General features: G+C 41.4%; 1 protein-coding gene across 2 annotated transcripts in view; it reads left to right on the top strand.

Annotated features, from left to right (window-relative positions):
- PFKFB1 (6-phosphofructo-2-kinase/fructose-2,6-biphosphatase 1) overlaps positions 1 to 22028 on the top strand; it is a 137635-nt gene that overhangs the window by 82869 nt on the left and 32738 nt on the right. The window contains exons 2-7 of one of the 2 annotated variants that reach the window (XM_047844793.1): positions 8469 to 8594; positions 13023 to 13116; positions 13953 to 14019; positions 14903 to 14977; positions 15488 to 15544; positions 18171 to 18292. In XM_047844793.1, the coding sequence (XP_047700749.1) occupies positions 8469 to 8594; positions 13023 to 13116; positions 13953 to 14019; positions 14903 to 14977; positions 15488 to 15544; positions 18171 to 18292 (541 nt within the window). The remainder of the gene's footprint in view (positions 1 to 8468; positions 8595 to 13022; positions 13117 to 13952; positions 14020 to 14902; positions 14978 to 15487; positions 15545 to 18170; positions 18293 to 22028) is intronic. The other variant, XM_047844794.1, reaches the window with a different exon arrangement.

Genomic DNA, 22028 nt, shown 5'->3' with positions numbered 1-22028 from the left:
ACCAATTTGCATTCCCACCAACAGTGCAAGAGGGTTCCCGTTTCTCCACATCCTCGCCAGCATCTATAGTCTCCTGATTTGTTCATTTTGGCCACTCTGACTGGCGTGAGGTGATACCTGAGTGTGGTTTTGATTTGTATTTCCCTGATAAGGAGCGACGCTGAACATCTTTTCATGTGCCTGTTGGCCATCCGGATGTCTTCTTTAGAGAAGTGTCTATTCATGTTTTCTGCCCATTTCTTCACTGGGTTATTTGTTTTTTGGGTGTGGAGTTTGGTGAGCTCTTTATAGATTTTGGAGACTAGCCCTTTGTCCGATATGTCATTTGCGAATATCTTTTCCCATTCCGTTGGTTGCCTTTTAGTTTTGTTGGTTGTTTCCTTTGCTGTGCAGAAGCTTTTTATCTTCATAAGGTCCCAGTAATTCACTTTTGCTTTTAATTCCCTTGCCTTTGGGGATGTGTCGAGTAAGAGATTGCTACGGCTGAGGTCAGAGAGGTCTTTTCCTGCTTTCTCCTCTAAGGTTTTGATGGTTTCCTGTCTCACATTTAGGTCCTTTATCCATTTTGAGTTTATTTTTGTGAATGGTGTGAGAAAGTGGTCTAGTTTCAACCTTCTGCATGTTGCTGTCCAGTTCTCCCAGCACCATTTGTTAAAGAGACTGGTTTTTGTCCATTGGATGTTCTTTCCTGCTTTGTCAAAGATGAGTTGGCCATACGTTTGTGGGTCTAGTTCTGGGGTTTCTATTCTATTCCATTGGTCTATGTGTCTGTTTTTGTGCCAATACCATGCTGTCTTGATGATGACAGCTTTGTAGTAGAGGCTAAAGTCTGGGATTGTTATGCCTCCTGCTTTGGTCTTCTTCTTCAAAATTCCTTTGGCTATTCTGGGCCTTTTGTGGTTCCATACGAATTTTAGGATTGCTTGTTCTAGTTTCGAGAAGAATGCTGGTGCAATTTTGATTGGGATTGCATTGAATGTGTAGATAGCTTTGGGTAGTATTGACATTTTGACAATATTTATTTTTCCAATCCATGAGCAGGGAATGTCTTTCCATTTCTTTAAATCTTCTTCAATTTCCTTCATAAGCTTTCTATAGTTTTCAGCATACAGATCCTTTACATCTTTGGTTAGATTTATTCCTAGGTATTTTATGCTTCTTGGTGCAATTGTGAATGGGATCATTGTCTTTATTTGTCTTTCTGTTGCTTCATTGTTAGTGTATAAGAATGCAACTGATTTCTGTACATTGATTTTGTAGCCTGCAACTTTGCTGAATTCCTGTATAGGTTCTAGCAGACTTTTGGTGGAGTCTATCGGATTTTCCATGTATAATATCATGTCATCTGCAAAAAGCGAAAGCTTGACTTCATCTTGGCCAATTTTGATGCCTTTGATTTCCTTTTGTTGTCTGATTGCTGATGCTAGAACTTCCAGCACTATGTTAAACAGCAGCGGTGAGAGTGGGCATCCCTGTCGTGTTCCTGATCTCAGGGAAAAAGCTCTCAGTTTTTCCCCATTGAGGATGATGTTAGCTGTGGGCTTTTCATAAATGGCTTTTATGATCTTTAAGTATGTTCCTTCTATCCCGACTTTCTCAAGGGTTTTTATTAAGAAAGGGTGCTGGATTTTGTCGAAGGCCTTTTCTGCATCGATTGACAGGATCATATGGTTCTTATCTTTTTTTTTGTTAATGTGATGTATCACGTTGATTGATTTGCGAATGTTGAACCAGCCCTGCATCCCAGGAATGAATCCCACTTGATCATGGTGAATAATTCTTTTTATATGCCGTTGAATTCGATTTGCTAGTACCTTATTGAGAATTTTTGCATCCATATTCATCAGGGATATTGGCCTGTAGTTCTCTTTTTTTACTGGGTCTCTGTCTGGTTTAGGAATCAAAGTAATACTGGCTTCATAGAATGAGTCTGGAAGTTTTCCTTCCCTTTCTATTTCTTGGAATAGCTTGAGAAGGATAGGTATTATCTCTGCTTTAAACGTCTGGTAGAACTCCCCTGGGAAGCCATCTGGTCCTGGACTCTTATTTGTTGGGAGATTTTTGATAACCAATTCAATTTCTTCGCTGGTTATGGGTCTGTTCAAGCTTTCTATGTCCTCCTGATTGAGTTTTGGAAGAGTGTGGGTGTTCAGGAATTTGTCCATTTCTTCCAGGTTGTCCAATTTGTTGGCATATAGTTTTTCATAGTATTCCCTGATAATTGTTTGTATCTCTGAGGGATTGGTTGTAATAATTCCATTTTCATTCATGATTTTATCTATTTGGGTCATCTCCCTTTTTTTTTTGAGAAGCCTGGCTAGAGGTTTGTCAATTTTGTTTATTTTTTCAAAAAACCAACTCTTGGTTTTGTTGATCTGCTCTACAGTTTTTTTAGATTCTATATTGTTTATTTCTGCTCTGATCTTTATGATGTCTCTTCTTCTGCTGGGTTTAGGCTGCCTTTGCTGTTCTGCTTCTAGTTCCTTTAGGTGTCCTGTTAGATTTTGTATTTGGGATTTTTCTTGTTTCTTGAGATAGGCCTGGATGGCAATGTATTTTCCTCTCAGGACTGCCTTTGCTGCGTCCCAAAGCATTTGGATTGTTGTATTTTCATTTTCGTTTGTTTCCATATATTTTTTAATTTCTTCTCTAATTGCCTGGTTGACCCACTCATTCGTTAGTAGGGTGTTCTTTAACCACCATGCTTTTGGAGGTTTTCCAGACTTTTTTCTGTGGTTGATTTCAAGCTTCATAGCATTGTGGTCTGAAAGTATGCATGGTATAATTTCAATTCTTGTAAACTTATGAAGGGCTGTTTTGTGGCCCAGTATATGATCTATCTTGGAGAATGTTCCATGTGCACTCGAGAAGAAAGTATATTCTTTTGCTTTGGGATGCAGAGTTCTAAATATATCTGTCAAGTCCATCTGATCCAATGTCTCATTCAGGGCCCTTGTTTCTTTATTGACCGTGTGTCTAGATGATCTATCCATTTCTGTAAGTGGGGTGTTAAAGTCCCCTGCAATTACCACATTCTTATCAATAAGGTTGCTTATGTTTATGAGTAATTGTTTTATATATTTGGGGGCTCCGGTATTCGGCGCATAGACATTTATAATTGTTAGCTCTTCCTGATGGATAGACCCTGTAACTATTATATAATGTCCTTCTTCATCTCTTGTTACAGCCTTTAATTTAAAGTCTAGTTTGTCTGATATAAGTATGGCTACTCCACCTTTCTTTTGGCTTCCAGTAGCATGATAAATAGTTCTCCATCCCCTCACTCTCAATCTAAAGGTGTCCTCAGATCTAAAATGAGTCTCTTGTACACAACAAATAGATGGGTCTTGTTTTTTTATCCATTCTGATACCCTATGTCTTTTGGATGGTGCATTTAATCCATTTACATTCAATGTTATTATAGAAAGATACGTGTTTAGAGTCATTGTGATGTCTGTATGTTTTATGCTTGTAGTGATGTCTCTGGGACTTTGTCTCACAGGGTCCCCCTTAGGATCTCTTGTAGGGCTGGTTTAGTGGTGACAAATTCCTTCAGTTTTTGTTTGTTTGGGAAGACTTTTATCTCTCCTTCTATTCTAAATGACAGACTTGCTGGATAAAGGATTCTTGGCTGCATATTTTTTCTGTCTAGCACCCTGAAAATCTCGTGCCAATTCTTTCTGGCCTGCCAAGTTTCAAAAGAGAGATCAGTCACGAGTCTTATAGGTCTCCCTTTATATGTGAGGGCACGTTTACCCCTTGCTGCTTTCAGAATTTTCTCTTTATCCTTGTATTTTGCCAGTTTCACTATGATATGTCGTGCAGAAGATCGATTCAAGTTACGTCTGAAGGGAGTTCTCTGTGCCTCTTGGATTTCAATGCCTTTTTCCTTCCCCAGTTCAGGGAAGTTCTCAGCTATTATTTCTTCAAGTACCCCTTCAGCACCTTTCCCTCTCTCTTCCTCCTCTGGGATACCAATTATGCGTATATTATTTCTTTTTAGTGTATCACTTAATTCTCTAATTTTCCCCTCATACTCCTGGATTTTTTTATCTCTCTTTTTCTCAACTTCCTCTTTTTCCATAACTTTATCTTCTAGTTCACCTATTCTCTCCTCTGCCTCTTCAAGCCGAGCTGTGGTGGTTTCCATTTTGTTATGCATTTCGTTTAAAGCGTTTTTCAGCTCTTCCTGACTGTTCCTTAGTCCCTTGATCTCTGTAGCAAGAGATTCTCTGCTGTCCTGTATACTGTTTTCAAGCCCCGCGATTAATTTTATGACTATTATTCTAAATTCACTTTCTGTTATATTATTTAAATCCTTTTTGATCAGCTCATTAGCTGTTGTTATTTCCTGGAGATTCTTCTGAGGGGAGTTCTTCCGCTTGGTCATTTTGGATAGTCCCTGGCGTGGTGAGGACCTGCAGGGCACTTCCCCTGTGCTGTGGTGTATAACTGGAGTTGGTGGGCGGGGCCGCAGTCAGACCTGATGTCTGCCCCCAGCCCACCGATGGGGCCACCGTCAGACTGGTGTGTGCCTTCTCTTCCCCTCTCCTAGGGGTGGGATTCACTGTGGGGTGGTGTGGCTCGTCTGGGCTACTTGCACCCTGCCAGGCTTGTGATGCTGGGGATCTGGCGTATTAGCTGGGGTGGGTAGGCAAGGTGCTTGGGGGCAGGAGGGGCAGGCTTAGATCGCTTCTCCTTAGGTGATCCACTTCAGGAGGGGCCCTGTGGCAGCGGGAGGGAGTCAGATCCGCTGCCGGAGTTTTGGCTCCGCAGAAGCGCAGAGTTGGGTGTTTGCGCGGAGCGAGCAAGTTCCCTGGCAGTAACCGGTTCCCTTTGGGATTTCGGCTGGGGGATGGGCGGGGGAGATGGCGCTGGCGAGCGCCTTTGTTCCCCACCAAACTGAGCTCTGTTGTCAGGGGGCTCAGCAGCTCTCCCTCCCTTTGTCCTCCAGCCTTCCCGCTTTCCGAGCAGAGCTGTTAATTTATGACCTCCCAGACGCTAAGTCGCGCTTGCTGTCGGAACACAGTCCGCCCGGCCCCTCTGCTTTTGCAAGCCAGACTCGGGGGCTCTGCTTGGCCGGCGAGCCGCCCCTCCGCCCCGGCTCCCTCCCGCCAGTCCGTGGAGCGCGCACCGCCTCGCCGCCCTTCCTACCTTCTTCCGTGGGCCTCTCGTTTGCGTTTGGCTCCGGCGACTCTGTTCTGCTAATCCTCTGGCGGTTTTCTGGGTTATTTAGGCAGGTGTAGATGGAATCTAAGTGATCAGCAGGACGTGCCGTGAGCCCAGCGTCCTCCTAAGCCGCCATTTTGCCGCAACTCCCTTCACAGCCTTTAATTTAAAGTCTAGTTTGTCTGATATAAGTATGGCTACTCCAGCTTTCTTTTGATTCCTAGTAGCATGATAGATGGTATCCCCTCACTTTCAATCTGAAGATGTCCTCATGTATAAAGTGGGTCTCTTGTAGACAGCAAATAGATGAGTCTTGTTTTGTCCATTCTTATATCATTTGTCTTTCGATTGGAGCATTTAGTCCATTTATATTCAGTGTTATTATTGAACGATATGTATTTAGAGTCATTGTGTTGTCTGTAAGGCTCATGCTTGAATTCATGTCTCTGGTCCTTTGTGCCCTTGGAACATTTCACTCTCAGAGTACCCCTTAAGATCTCTTGTAGGGCTGATTTAGTGGTGATTAATTCCTTCAGTTTTTGTTTGTTTGAGAAAACCTTTATCTCTCCTTCTATTCTGAATGACAGGCCTTCTGGATAAAGGATTCTTGGCTGCATATTTTTCCTGTTCATCACATTGAAGAATTCATGCCATTCCTTTCTGGCCTGCCAAGTTTCAGTAGATAGGTCTGCTACTACCCTTATGCTTCTACCTTTGTATGTTAAGACCTGTTTATTCCTAGCTTCTTTGAGAATTCTCTCTTTATCCTTGTATTTTGCCAGTTTCACTATGATATGTTGTGTAGAATATTGATTCAAGTTACATCTGAAAGGAGTTTTCTGTGCCTCTTGGATTTCAATGTCTGTTTCCTTCCCTAGATTGGGGAAGTTCTCAGCTATGATTTGTTCATGTATACTTTCAGCCCTTTGTCTCTCTTCTTCTGGAATTACTACGATATAGACATTGTTCCATTTGATTGCATCACTTAGTTGTCTAATTCTCCTCTCTTGATCCTTGGTTTTTTCTAATCTCTCTTTTTCTCAGCTTCATCTTTTTCCATAATTTTAGCTTCTAATTCACCTATTTTCCCCTCTGCCTCTTTCATCTGTGCTGTGGCTGCCTCCGTTTGTTTTACACCTCATTTATAGCATTTTTTAATTCATCATGACTATTTTTTAGTTCCTTGATATCTTCAATAATAGATTCTCTGCTGTTTTCTATGCCTTTTTCAAGCCCAGCAATTAATCGTATGACTGTTATTCTAAATTTTTGTTCACCTATATTGTTTACATCTTTTTTGATCAATTCTTTAACTGTCACTTCTTCCTGGAATTTCTTTTGAGGGCAATTCTTCCATTTCATCATTTTGGCTATTTTTTTTGTACCTTATGAATTTTAAAAGCTTGTTTTAGCTATTTACCTGCGAGCACTACTATATTAAAGGGGTGTCATACACTGTCCAGGGCCTAGCTCTTCAGGAGGTGTTTTTTGGAGAGTGTTACTTGCTTTCTGTTCTTGTGACTTTGGTTATTTTATTTCTCTGCTTGTAGTGATGTTTTAGACACTCCACAAAGTGTGTTTTGATTTGTTCCTTAAAGTATCCCTGGAAAGGAAAACAAACAAAGAGGAAACAGAGACTCGCATACACACAGACAAATAAAACAAACAAATGGACACACACACACACACAAATAAACAAAAACAGTCCAAAAGCAAAAGAAGAAGGAAATAAAGAAAGAAAGAAAAAGAAGAAACACCAACTCCAAGTAAAGAACAGGGTGGAGGCAGTGCTGATGGAAGAGCACATATAAAGAGAGAAATGACAGGGGCGGTGGGGACAAAGAGAAAATAAACATTGACTGGGCAGAGAGACTAAACGGCTTAATCCAGAGGGAGAGAAAGGAAAATTAAAGAAGGAGGCAGCAAAAAAAAAAAAAAAAAAACGAAGGTAAAGTTACTGACATAGAAACTATATGGCTTGATGATCCTCAAGAGAGGGAGAGGAAAGTACTGAAGGAGATGTAGAACATGTATCAGGGAAATGGATTAAATATGTCTGCTTAAACAAACCAACAACCAGAGTTATAAGCCTAGATTAAGGAAGATATAGGAAGGGAGAATATATCTAAATAACAAGAATTTTCCTGGAATTAATCCAGGCTATGCATCATCACTGGTCTGGATGATGGAGCTCTCTGGTTGCACAGCATCTATCTGGTTCTAGCAGAAATGCAGTTACCCAGCACAGAGGGGCATAGTTTGGTGTAGGCTGGTCCCACCTCCACTATGGGCCCTAGGACTGATCCCTCAGGCCCTGCCTTGGTGGTTGATGGGGAAGGATGGCGACACCCCAGTCTTTTCTCCATGACCCGCTGGACTTCTTTTGAGTTGTCCTCACTGTGCTATGGGAGCAGATGGGGCCATCCTTCTCACTACACCAACTCCCCTGCCCGGGCACCTGGCTAGGATTCAGAGATCTGCTCTGTGTGCTCTGGTACTGGGGAAGAGCCTATCTGTATGGTTTGATATGTGGTCCTGGCTGGCTTTCTCTGTGCCACTGCACTTCAGGGAGGACCGCCTTTTCCTGCTGTGGACTGCACCACTGACCTTGCCGCCAAGCCTGGGGGTGGCAGACGCAGGTAGGCTTTGTTCTGTCCCACCGCACTCCAGGGAGGGAGCCGCTTTCTCCTACTGCAGACTGCACCCCTGATCTACCACACAACCCAGGGCTTGCTCCCCTCATCCCCAAGTGCATGAACAGGGAGCCTGCCCCAGGCTGAAGAAAGTTCCACAGTTAGTGACAGGATTCCTCTCAGTCCCAGTCCGAGATTTTTCTCTTATCCTACACTTCCCCACCTCTTCTTTCTCTTCCCTTTGTCTCTCCCTTTCTCTTCCCTTTGATCCCTCCCCTCCATGCTTACTTGGCCCATTTTATCTCCCCCAGTTTGCAATCACCCACCTATCTTTTCTCAGGTTTTCTCATTTTCTTCCTGCTAGATTCGACCTCTTTTCCTCCCAGACTCCTGGGGTTCAAAGTTCTTTGTCTTCAGCACTTCTTTGTTTGAGAGATGTAGGAAATATGGATCCCCCTTCTTCTCCACCATCTTGGCCTATCAGATTCCTGTTTGCAGCAGTTTTTGATGAATTCATAAGTCAGTTAGAAAATTTTCAGGTATTTGTCATTGTTGTTGCTGTTATAATGGTAGGAAAGATAATTTTCCAATTCTGTGTCTCGGAGCTGATACCAGTAGATCATGGGAGCCTGGGGATAAGCTTTTAAGGCTCTGCTTATCTTCCAGCATCAGTACCCCAGTTTACCAATTCCCCCACAATGGTGATCATGGTTGGCTTACCAGCTCGAGGAAAGACCTACATCTCCACGAAGCTCACGCGATATCTCAACTGGATAGGAACACCAACTAAAGGTATGTCTGTGACACCCTTTGTTCTACAGCTCCCTACAGGCTCCTGACTGAAAAAGTAAGGTAGCATGTCAGAAAAGACATTACTTCAGTACTAGGAATGCCTCAAAACATTGTTACAAGTCTTAGGATGACTGCTGCTACTACTACTACTACCACTAGCATTACACTTTTATAAGTTTTATAATTTCATGAACACATACTCTGTGCCTAAACTGTATTCTAGGTACTAAGTACAGGAAAACTAGTAATATTAAATGCCTATTCTCAAGGAACTCTAGTTTTGCAAGACTTTAAAACAACTGTTGCACACTATGAGTCTGGAGTTCTCTTGTCCAGCAAGAGAATGGACACGCAATCTGAGAGAGGCTAATGTTCAGGAGGAGACAAGAGCCCCAAACAGGGGTTTCATCTCTGTATTTATTGAGCTCACAAAACATTACCCACATGGTGAACGTGAAGAAAACAAGATCTTACAAACATGGTGAACGTGAAGAAATAATCAGATAGTAATCATTAACTTGTGTAAGAAGCAAAGGGTGGGGGTGAGCAAGTGGAGTTTGTGATCAAAATACAATAGTATATTGGTGTCAGATGGAAAGTAATTTCCTGCAGTGATATAATAAGTTACTCCTGATCCCATTTCAATATCTTGCTAGGTAACCTCAGGCACTTTCACCCCATGGTGGTGACTTTCTGCCCTAAGCTTTTTTCTAACCCATTTATGTAAGTAGAACCTATTTCCCCACAAACATCCCTATTAGTAATAAACTACTTTTTATTACCATTACTGTTATTACAACAACAACATTACTATTTTGATTAGCATTACCATTTATTCAAAATCTTAAGATATTTTCTTCAAGCCTTAGGGCTTTCAGAGTCAAGCACACTAAAACCACAGCCCACAGGTCGCCACAGAGTCTCAACTAAAGCTGGGCACCTTAGCTCACCTGTGCTCTGGAGTCCAGAAGGCGTCCACTCTCTCTCCAAGCCTCTCCTTATGTCTGAGCCTGTCAGCTTCTCCTCCCCAGCTGGAAGTGGTCCTGTCTTTTTCCACCTCCAGAGGGGTCTCCTTCTCTGCCTGTCAACCTCCTCCCTCACTCCCTACTTTCAACTTTCCATTCTCCTCAGTGTGGTCTCTTTTCTGTGTACTACCTCTTATTTGGTAATTGCTCTCTCCTATTTTCCATTTGATTTCTCTATCTCCCACCCTGTATCTCCATTCTTATTTGATTCCTTTTTCCCCCTGAAGAAGACTGTGCTTCTCTGAGCTCCCATACCAACCCTTCCTACAGCCCCCTCTATGCCAACACTAATCACAGAGTGTATTGTTGTAGTGTGTGCCTGGGTCTCTCTCCCCAGAAGCTGTTCTGGGGTCAGGGGACTAGGTCATATTCATTTCTCTCCAAAGTATGACCAGATTAAAACATTTAGAGGCTCTAAATACTACGAGATAGGGTGCCCCCGCATCACATGCAATTCAGAATAAAAACAGTAAAGGTAAGAAAGTCTACCAACATTTTTTAAATTTATCCCTGATGACTATATGGAGGCTTTTAAAGAATATCAACTTATCTGAAATTTTTTTCTGGGACCATGTTCCTCCTTTTCTGGTACAATAAGCAAGTACTTAGACTCTTGTGAAATGGAGCACCGCTCCCCAGTGCGGCCAAGAGTTCTTGGGAATTTATTTATTCACTCAATCATTAATTATTAATTGAGCATACAGCTGTGGCAAAGCCTTTCCTGGATGTTGGGCAAACAAATAAAAATAAGAGGATATCTGTCTTCAAAGTACTAACATCTATTCTTAAGTTCTAAACTGCCCATGAAAGAGAAACTAGTATTATCATTTCTTTTTTTTAATATGAAATTTATTGTCAAATTGGTTTCTATACAACACCCAGTGCTCATCCCAACAGGTGCCCTCCTCAATTCCCATCACCCACTTTCCTCTCCCTCCCACCCCCCCATCAACCCTCATTTATTCTCAGTTTTCAAGAGTCTCCTATGGTTTGCCTCCTTCCCTCTATGTAACTTTTTTCCCCCTTCTCCTCCCCCATGGTCTTCTGTTAAATTTCTCAGGATCCACATAAGAGTGAAAACATGGTATCTGCCTTTCTCTGTAAGACTTATTTCACTTAGCATAACACTCTCCAGTTCCATCCACGTTGCTACAAAAGGCCATATTTCATTCCTTCTCATTGTCAAGTAGTATTCCATTGTATATATAAATCACACCTTCTTTATCCATTCATCACTTCTCTAAAGAAGACATCCAGATGGCCAACAGGCAAATAAAAAGATGCTCAACGTCACTCATCATGAGGTAAATACAAATCAAAACCACACTGAGATATCACCTCATGCCAGTCAGAGTGGCTAAAATGAACAAATCAGGAGACTATAGATGCTGGAGAGGATGTGGAGAAATGGGTACCCTCTTGCACTGTTGGTGGGAATGCAAACTTGCGCAGCACTCTGGAAAACAGTGTGGAGGTTCCTCAAAAAATATCATCATTTCACAGTTGATGAAATTAATGCCCAAGAAGTGGGCATTGTCAAGTGCCTTGTCTAGAGGCACATGGCCAATGAGTGACAGAACCAGGAAATGAACCCACATCCGGTTGATTCCAAAGCGTGATACTGTGCAGGTCTGATACTTGGTTCTACTGATGGGAAGAGACAAGAATCCCACATTGGTCTTATACTTTCTTTTTCTCCATCCTCTTCCTCTCCTTTCTCTTATCCATCCCAGCATCTTATTTTTCTCCCTCCTTCCCTCTCTCTCTTCAATTCTCTTCCTTTCTTTCTGTTGCTTTTCCTTTCCCTTTATGCAGTTTCTCTAATTCACTGGTGAAGGGTTTTCCAATGTTTATTTTTTATGTGCCAAAACCCATGGTAGGCATTAAAGATGCAAAAATGAATGAGATTCATGCCCTACCCTTGAAGTGTTTTCTATTTGTCTGGGATGCATACAAATACCTCAATACCTCATGTCACATAAAGAATCCTACAGCAGGGTACTAAGGTGTTCACAGAGAAATCATCAACTGGAAGGCAGTGAAAGCTTCCAGATAGGGTATATTTAAGCTTGGTCCTGTGGGAGGAGTAGAATATTGGCAGAAGTGGAGAGAAAGAACGGTTCTGGTGGAGAACTGGAGGCTCCAAGGAACCTCTGTTGGATGTTAGGGGTACATGAGATGGTGGTGGATGGATCTCTGCTCTAATGCACATGTTTTTCATCTGCTCCAGTCCAGTCCATTCTCACAGAAGCCCTCAGAGTCATGTTTCAAAGCACAAAGCTTATCATACTTACAGCCTCAAAGAGTCTTCTTGGCCTGCAAGTTTCAGACCAAGCCTTTTAGCTTATTGTTCAAGGCACTCCACAATCCACCCCTACCAGTCTCTCAGTCTTCAGTCACAGTGAATGACTTAACATACCCCAAACACGTTCTACCTTATGCCAATGTCATACCTTTGCTTATGGTGTTCCTCTACGTGGAATGTCTGTTACCTGCCCCCACTCTCCATGGCTGCCTATAAAAAGCCTTCCTTCCTAAAAGGGCTGGTTCAAATGCTGCTTTCTGTAAGAAACAATCTCAGATTTACCCAAGTTTAGTTAATCTGTCCATCCCCCTTATTCTTTTCAATGGGTCTGTCAGAGAATTTAACAAACTGGATAGGAACCCTTCATTTACTGGTTTACTGTCTGTCCTACCTGCTGGATTGTGACCTCCGTGGGGCCCCATCATCCATATTTGGTCTATCTTAGAGACTTCTGAACTCATGTCCTGCTTTATAGAGTGTGCATCAGAAAGTATTTATTGAATGGATGAGTGAAATATTGCATTAGCCTTTTATACTCTTTCTCCTCCTTTCCTTACCTTCTCTCAGGTTTTTCACTATTACTGATGAGAAAGTATGGCTTAGAGAGGGCAAAAAATTTGGATTCTCTGTCATTATACAGGAAAATGTAATAAAATTAGACTAGGATTCAGGAGGCCCAGTCTATTTCTGCTACCTGGTGACTCACTATTTTATCCTTGATGATTGATTTTACTCACTGGATTTGTTTCCTTACCTTTCCAATAGAGTAAGACATTGAAAGGGTTGGGGTCTCTAATAAAATAGAATAATGGAAAGTGACTAGTTTTGGAGCCAAACAGACCTGGTTTTGAATCCAAGCTCTCCACTTAACTGTGAAAGTTACTTCCTATCTCTGAATTTCAGTTTATTCATTTGTAAAATGGGATCATAATTCTTATGTGTGAGGAATAAGTAATCTGGTAGCCATAATTTGAAACTTTATAAACATATTACCTATATCTAAATTATATCTTCTATTTTTGAAATCCATACTAGAAAGGACATATTTTATTCCACTAGATTCTTTCCAACCTCTTCACCAGGTTTCCCTGCTTTCAGTGTTTAATTTAGGCCAGTACCGACGAGAGGCAGTGAGCTACAAGAACTATGAATTCTTTCTTCCAGACAACATGGAGGCCTTACTTATCAGGAAGTAAGTGATTAACATTTTAGAGATCAGTACTGCCAATGGCTGAAGGAGGGCTTTGTTCAGATGATGGGGACATGGGGCAGAGCAACTTAGGTTAGTAAGGAGGTCTTCTAGACTCTCAAAGGGTGGTTGGGAAAGCCCTTCCATTAGCCTACCCAAAGTCTGTTTCTGGTCGTAACCATCCCCTACTTAAGAACTTAGGAACAAATAATCCCCTACTCCTTACAAGAGAGAGTGGAAAATTCTCAGCCTAACATTTAAGAGTCTCAATAGCTTGGCCCATTCCAGTCTTTCCAACCCTATCTATTCAACCTCAAGGTCTCTCCCCTCTACAAGACACTGAGCACTTCCAGTACTCATTTATTGATCCATGCCCTTATAATATAACCCAGCAAAGAGTAATCACTAGATAGATTCTTGCCAAAGACATAAATACATTGCCACCATCATACGTGTGCTTGTACTGTTACCCATTCCAGGAATGCCTTCTACTTCACAGACCATATACCCGAACTCTTCTTGGGTTTAAGGACCAGTTCTACTTGAGGTCTGTCAGTTCAAGGGATAGATCTTTTAATATTATGACATCTGTCATTAGTCTACTTTTCCTGGGTATTCCACTTTATCCCTGCCCCTGAGATGTGCACACAGAGCCACTCAACTGTGTGACCTGTCTGTGCTCTTCATAGTGTCTAGAACATAGGATACCCTGTGTAGATGTTTCATAGATGAGTAATGTGGAACATCTTAGAGATGGTGTAAAAGATAATGGAGAAAAATACAAAGGAACTGATCTTGGGGATAGTGATTGTCTCTGTTTCTTTCTCCATCTTTTTCAGGCAGTGTGCCCTGGCAGCCCTGAAGGATGTCCATAACTATCTCAGCCATGAGGAAGGTCATGTTGCGGTAAAGAAATTTGAATTTTTCCTCAAGTTTCTGCTGTGATGAATGACAGCTAATATGTATTGAACATTTACTATGTTACACACATTATTCTAAGTAATTTGCAAATATTAATTTAATTCTGCCTTCTTCCAAGAGGCAGGCATTGTTGTTATACTCCATGGTATAGCATAGAAGAATGACACAGAGATTAAATAATTTTCCAAGGTGGCACAGCGTGTTTGAAGCAAAGCCAAAACTAGAATTCAGGTTGTATAGCTCCAAAATCTATACCTTTAACCACTATGCTTTACCACTCTACCCCAAGAACTCAGTAAGACTACACTAGAGTTTAAGAGTACCATACAAATATTTCTTAGTTCTAGAGATTTACCTAAATATCTATTCAATTTAATCCCATAGACCCTGGGCATAAGATTTGTGAAATCTAAAAGGAGAATAAATCCTCAAATGGTCCCATCTAAGGTGCTGAGGGTAGTTTCCTGTTCTTGAAGAGCTCCAAAGTGTTGGGGAAGGAAGAAGCCTCAACTAGGAGTTGAAAAGATCTATCCTAGCTTTGCTCTGTCAGCAACTCTTGGTGGCCTTGATTAAGGCAAATATTTCCTCTAAGCCTCAGCTATTTTACCTATAAAATGACCTTAATAAAAATTTACAATTCTTCTCTTATTTATACCTAAAGTCTGCTACATTTCTGGACTGACAACAAAGGCTCAATGAATGCTTGAGAAATAGGCATAAGTCAACTCCAAATCATTCCTATCCTTCAAAACTCAGTTCAAGTTCTATCTCACCCTGGAAGTCCTCCACTTAGCATAAGGATAGTCAAGGAGTAGGTGTTCTTTCAGCACTATATTCAGAGTAAATCAATCTCATCATTTGCCTCTAGGTTTTTGATGCCACCAACACTACTAGAGAACGACGGTCACTAATTCTGCAGTTTGCGAAAGAACATGGTTACAAGGTATAGTTACATTCCCACTCTTATCTAGGGCTTACTTATCTAGTACAAACTCCAAAGAAAGGCAAACCAGAGAACTCAAAGCTGCCAAATCAGCTACAAATCAGGCTCAACATTTTAATTTGGTTATATGGTTTTTCAGATCACAGAAGCAAAGAAACAGAATAGGAAAGAAGAGGTGTTATATTAGGCAATGGAAGATAATTGCTGACAGGCTGCTGACACTGTGGGGGGTGGAAATGAAGAAGGAGGGAAGACAGCCACTTATAGTGGATATATAAGAATATATAAGAACTAAAAACCAGTAAAAACATAAAAATTAATCTAGGGCTATTCAGTTTAGAGTCTATATGCCTCATAAAACTCAGAATCATGGAAAGCACCACCAAATGAAATTATCTTGTCAGAGATGCCTCTAGATATGACTCAGAACCACCAAGAAGAAATCAAGCTATGTTTGGCCATACCAAACATAATTCTCTGCCAGAAATCTCTCTTCTTTTTCTCTTATAGGTCTTTTTCATTGAGTCCATCTGTAATGACCCTGGCATCATTGCAGAAAACATCAGGGTAAGGAACACCTGTTACCTTTCCTCCTCACTTTTCCTCTGGCTTGGATAATGTATAAAAATACCTCTATTAGGTTAAAGGTGGTATTCTACTCTGAGGTTCTCTCTTCTACTTCCTATAGAAAGTATTCCCTGGCCATCCTTGCCTACAATGATCCTAAGAAATTTAAAGAAGCCAATGTGGGGTGCCTGGGTGCCTCAGTTGGTTAAGCGTCCAACTCTTTATTTCAGCTCAGGTCATGATCTCATGGCTTGTGAGTTTGAACCGTACATGGGTCCCTGTGCTGGCAGTGTGGAGCCTGCTTGGAATTCTCTCTCTCTCTCTCTCTCTCTCTCTCTATTCCTGTCTTTCTCTCTCAAAATAAATGAATAAACTTTTAAAAAGAAGCCAAGGTAATATAAAGTCCTTAACATGCAGTAGGCACCAAGCTTGACTCTTACTGATTTGTGACAACAAACCTGCATGTTAGGAATCATTTCATTGTTGGAGAGAGAAAATAGAGGTTCCAAGATAGGCGATGTGTCAAGGATTCATACAACTAGAAAGAGGTAGAACTGGGACTGGAGCTCAGGCTTGTATCAAGAATATATCTGCTTTTATTTTTTAAAATATAATATACTGTCAAATTGGTTTCCATACAACACCCAGTGCTCATCATAACAAGTGCCCACCTCCATGTCCATGACCCACTTTCTCCTCTCCCCCACCCCCTGTCAACCCTTAGTTTGTTCTCACTCCTTAAGAGTCTCTTATGGTTTGCCTCCCTCTCTCTCTGTAACTTTTTCTTTCCCCTTCCCCTCCCCTGTGGTCTTCTGTTAAGGCACCAAAATTGGCAAAGACGAAGTCAAACTTTAACTTTTCGCAGACGACATGGAAAACCCAACAGACTCCAACAAAAGTCTGCTAGAACTGATACCTGAATTCAGCAAAGTCACAGGGTACAAAATTAATGCACAGACATCGGTTGCATTTTTATACACCAATAATGAAGCAACAGAAAGAGAAATAAAGAAACTGATCCCAGTCACAATTGCACTAAGAACTGCCTTTAGATTCTAGGCCCATAGCCTAGAACTGGATTGCCCACCCCATTTTGCTTTCCCCTATTTCATGAAATTACTGGATTTGGGGGACAGAAGAGACCTTAAAGGTCACCCCCTTCAACCCTCCCTCAGATACTTGTAATTTCAGCTAAATGTTTGCCTATATTTTCTTTTCATACCTCCAGTGACAAGAGACTCATTGCCTTCATCAAATTCAGTCAATTGAAGCTGAAATATGCCTCCCTGAAATTTTCACTGATTGGTCCTATTTTTGCTTCTTGGAGCATAGAACATCTACAATCCCTTTTTTCTTCATCCAGCCTTCTACCCATTTACTGATTCAACACGAATTGAATCTATACAACTGAACTGAACCATTCTGAGTATTAGAGACATAGAGGAGAGTCCTGCCCTTGAGCTCACAGTCTAATGAGAGATAGCAGCGAGTTTATAGACATAACTATAAGATCAGTGCTGAGATGAAGAAATAAAGGAGGCTGTGGGAGAACATTGTTGAGAAACTAACCTTGAATGGGAGGGATAGAGGTATATAAGGGAAGGATTCTCAAAGAAAGCAATAGCTGACCTGAATCTTGAAGAATGCATAGGAATTTGGCAGGTGAAGAATTGGATATAAGGGAACAACATATATTAATTATGGTATCTCCAGGGAACTATAAGTAGTTTAAGTTAGCTAGAGCAAAGCAATGAGAGAGCAATGGGAGATAAGATGAAAAAATAATTTGGGGCTCAATTATGACAAATGGGTCACCCAGTGAAATAGTTCACACTGTTCCCTAAAAGATATAAGAAAATAGTGCACAGTTTTAAGCAGGGAAATGCCATGGTCAGATGTGCGTGTTAAAAAATATCTTTCTGGCTACTAGTTTGAGGAATACATCAGAAGTAACAAGACTGTAGACAAGAGTAATTAGCCACAAAGCTAGAGTAAGCATCCAGGCAAGAGAGAATGGAAATCAATAGGAAGGATATTTAGAAGATAGAGTGAAGATGATGGGGCATGGAGATACAGCCTACTGAGAGGTGGGGGATGAAGACACATCAAGGATGACTCCTATATTCCTTTTAGGCTCAGGTAACTGAGTGGATTATAGTGCCATTCACTGAGATAGTAAATGTGGGTGGAGAAGATAGGCATTGGGGGATTAGGAGATGTGAATCCTTCAGAAATTTAAAGCCAACATGCTATGTTCTCTCTTTAAACACTCAACACATGTAAGCCATTATGAACCTTGGCCAAAATCTTCTGTCCCTCTTCATCCATTTCTCACATCACAATTTCTGCTCCTCTTTTAAGTGTTCTTAAACAGTGTGTGCTCTGGAACTGAGTACAATATAACAGGCTTTGTTTAATCACATAGAGATAAGAAATGAGGAGTTACACAGTCCAAATTTTCTTCAAATGACTGACTTTGTAAACTTGGGCAAGACCCTTTGTCCAAGTCTCAATATTATCATTTTTGTTATGAAAGATGTTGTACTCAATGATTTCTAAGGGCACTTCCAAAGGGCACTGTTAGAGTCTCTGTCTTTCATAGTTCCTCTATTCTACCTTTTCTTAGCAAGTAAAACTTGGAAGCCCTGATTACATAGACTGTGACCGGGAAAAGGTTCTGGAAGACTTTCTAAAGAGAATTGAGTGCTATGAGGTTAACTACCAACCCTTGGATGATGAACTGGACAGGTAAGAACCCAGAACCCTAAAGCCCAGGACTGGATCCTTAACCCTATTGTCATGTCCTTTAGGACCTGGGAAAATAACCTCCCTCTCTGGGCATCAACCTCTCTATCTGTAAAATCAGGGAGCTAGGTTTGATTTGTCTTCAAGAACCCTCCAAGTTCTAATTATCTGAGGTGGTGATTCCTTGATATGTGAAACGTCCGTTGAAGTGTTAAAGTAGTGCCTTCCTGAACAATATGGATAGATCAGGATGCTGGTCTCTGGTAACAAATGCCCCCCTCCTATGGTTTTTGCTATTATTTTTTCAAAATTATTGCTCACACATGGGTGACACTTAAGTTTCCAAATATGTTCACCTTCTTTGTTTCATCACATATCCTCACCACCCCTATAAAGGAAGCCAAAATAGATCTTATGTTCATACATTTTCAAGAAGAGGAAATTGAGTCTTAGAGAGCTGAAACCACTTGTTCAAGCTTCTGGCACAAATCAGGGGATAGAATTCAGATTCTAACAATATATTTTGTCTCCTACTCATATCTCTTTTCACAAAACCCATGTACCTTTTCAGTCAATAAGTATTTTGCCCTTTTGGGCTGTGGTGTACATAGGGGGTATAAATAATGGTAAGAGAGGTGGTTTCTATCCTCAGGTAGCTTCCATCATGACTTGACATATGGGAAGATACATAAAAAATATGAAACTCTCATTCATAATGCCAGCTAAAAATTAGAAAGATGTTATCTGGTAGTACAGGGAATGTGTGAGTTTTGGGTATAGGATATTACCAGAATCCTACTCCTCAAAATGGGCTGTGATGATCAGAGACTCTGGTCATCCATATCCTTTGGACCCCCAAGTGAGAAGTATAAGGAGGCTTCAAATAGTCATTCAAACCTTAAGAAATTTAAAGAGCAGCCTTACTGCTTTGCCCAGCCAAAGTCCTATGAGGCAAGAATTGTTACTGCCTCAGTCCTTAGGTGGGTAAACTGAGACCCAGAGCAGGTCAAGGACTTACCTGAGTCCACATAATGAGTCAGTAGAATATTTATTCAAACCCTTATCTTCAAACTTCCAGACTGGTTCTCCCCATCCCATATCCCTTAATCATAAAGAAGTGTCACATCAGATTTAGACACTCAGTGCAAGGAGCAAGACCTTTGTGTACAATTGTAAAGATTGTTCACTGTGCAAGGACAACCAGGTCAAGGGCACACTTTCTTTTTTCCCCCAAGCATGTGTGCTGGAGTGAGGCTGTTTCTGCCCTGATGACTGTAACTTTTTCAAGTGTCCATAAATGCACCATATAGGCTAGCACCATGTGGTGAAAGAAGCTTGAAGAAGGGGAGTTAAAGTGAAATAATGGCATTAAGAAAGCCCCTAGCCTTCAGCCTATACTCCTGCAGGTGTTCAGCTAGTGTTTTATTAATCAGTTTGGGCCTGAAGGTGACAGATTCTGAAGGTTGGTTTTATTTAATCATTTTTACATCAACAGACATTTACAGCCCATGCATCAGGGTCCAACCAAACCTGTGCCCCAGGAATCCAAAGAGGAAAGGGCTATCCCTGCTTTGACAAAATACCCGCTTGGTTGGAGAAGACAATACACAATGTGCAGTTGATCAGAATTGTGGAAATGATAAACCAAGTGGGCTAGAAGAACACAGAGGGGAAGACCCAGCACAGTTTGGAAAAAAAAAATCTGAAAGAGCAGGTTTACCTAGTATAGGTAGAAAAGACACATGTTTGGGGTACCAGAAGGGTGGAGGCTACCAAAAATAAGAACAAAAAAATCTGGAAAGCTTTTTAATATTTTAATTCCAAAACAGCATCAATGTGATCAAGATGAAAAAAAAAAACAGAATTTCATAGGACCTTATCATATTATCATACAGTTTATAATTTTTATTTTACATTACACACGGTAGAGGTGGGCATTAACTAATATAATACTTTTGGTGGGAAACACCTCTAAATGACTTCACATGATCCTAGACTCAACGAAAACTTAGAGTGAATGTGCTGGCTCTTGAAGGATGGTTGCACAGGAGCTCAGCTTTGGAAAGCAGGCAAAGAATGCCTTTTCAAGCAAAGAGAAAAGCATTTTGGAATGGCCTAGTTAAATCTGAATGAAGTAGAGGGTGCAGAGAATATTCCAGCAAAAGCATGAAAGCTAGATTGAAACAGAGAAATCATGGCATGGGTGAGGTCATGGGACCATGATGTCAGGCCAAGTGGGGCCAATGCTTGAAGGCACCTGGAATGTCAGACTAAACTGAGCAAATAGGAAGTTCTCCTAGAGCCACCCAGGACCTAGTTTCAGGAACAGTCAGTAATTAGGCAAAAAAGCTACACCAGATATTTTCTACCCCTAGGTTCTGAGATCCTAGACAAGATAGTTGGAGAGGTTAACCTTAGGCAAATCACTTCCTCTTTCTGTGTTTCAGTTTCCTCTCCTATAAAATGAAGCTAATAATCCTTGAGTCCTAAGATGATTATAATGATTCATGTAGTTTGAAGTCCCTGGGCAGTGGGACAAAAGAAAATGCACAAAAGAAAATTCTCAGCAAGTGCAAGTGTCCTTTGGGAACCACTGGACATAGATGACAGGGATGGGCGTGATTAAGCTCATGCTTAATGAGCAGCTAAAAAAGGACTTCTCTAGGAAAATCGGAGGAGAGGCTTTCTGAAACCAAACACCTCAGCCACTGCTTTACATGATTTGGGGTAGTGCAGCTATTTCTATTTACTTGGTTTTGTTAGTGTGCACCCAGGGTTGCTGGTGTGTCACCCCATTGCTGCAACCTTCCCCACCTCTTCCCAGAGATCTTACCTCTTATAGTCCAGCAACTAAAGGATTCACGCCTGGTTTGTCAGGATCCTCAGAAGACTTACTCCATGGTTCTAGTGTTCTGATTAGTCAGTGTTGCCCATTCCCAGCTTCTCTGCAGACAGGTTGTTGAGTAGTTTGATTATCACTCTGTGTGTAGTTATTAGTTCATGCCTAGAACACAGAATTGAGGGGATAAAAAAGGGGCTTGAAGCAAGGACCACAAGATTTCCACTAATGCTGTGGAGAGCCTCTGCATCCCCATACCCCAATACTTGGCACACCTACGAGTAAATGACTGTTTATGGAAGGGGTGTTGAGCATTGATGGTGCGTTTCCAAGTGTGTGTTCTTGACTAGCCTAAGAGCTCCCAAAGGGCAGATGCTGAGTCACCACCTCAAGCACAATGCTTAGAACAGAAGAGGGTGTGTTTGTTGACTGCATGACAGATGGGGGGAGAAATCCCAATCCTTTTCCCTTTCTGAGTGAGGAGAGAGGCATATACACAGACACAAGTGCACCCAGACACAATCTGGTAGCTACCTGTAGAATGTCAAATACAATATATCATATCAGAGGCTTAAATAATAGAGATGCAGAGCTCAGCTTGAGATTTAAAAGAGTGAATAGACAATTGAGGAGCTGCCAGTGAGATGTGGAAGGCAGCCAGGGACACAGGGGACTACTGCTTTTCTCTGAGTATGTCAAGAGTGTGAACCACAGAGAAGAGAGCCCAGATGCCTGGAGTGTAAAAAAATAATGTTAGGAGATATCCTGTATTAAGATGAAACTGAGGAAAGGAGATAGAGGGAGATGGTAGCAGGCAGTGAGCTCTTTGGGGTGGCCAAGAGCCTAGTCTCTAGAATGGGTACCCAGAACAGGGCAAGGCATGGCATTTTGTTAGAGGAA

The sequence above is a fragment of the Prionailurus viverrinus genome, chromosome X, assembly GCF_022837055.1.
Source record: "Prionailurus viverrinus isolate Anna chromosome X, UM_Priviv_1.0, whole genome shotgun sequence".
NCBI lineage: Eukaryota > Metazoa > Chordata > Mammalia > Carnivora > Felidae > Prionailurus > Prionailurus viverrinus.
Note: the sequence above shows the minus strand (reverse complement) of the source record. Positions and strands in the feature narration are given on the sequence as shown.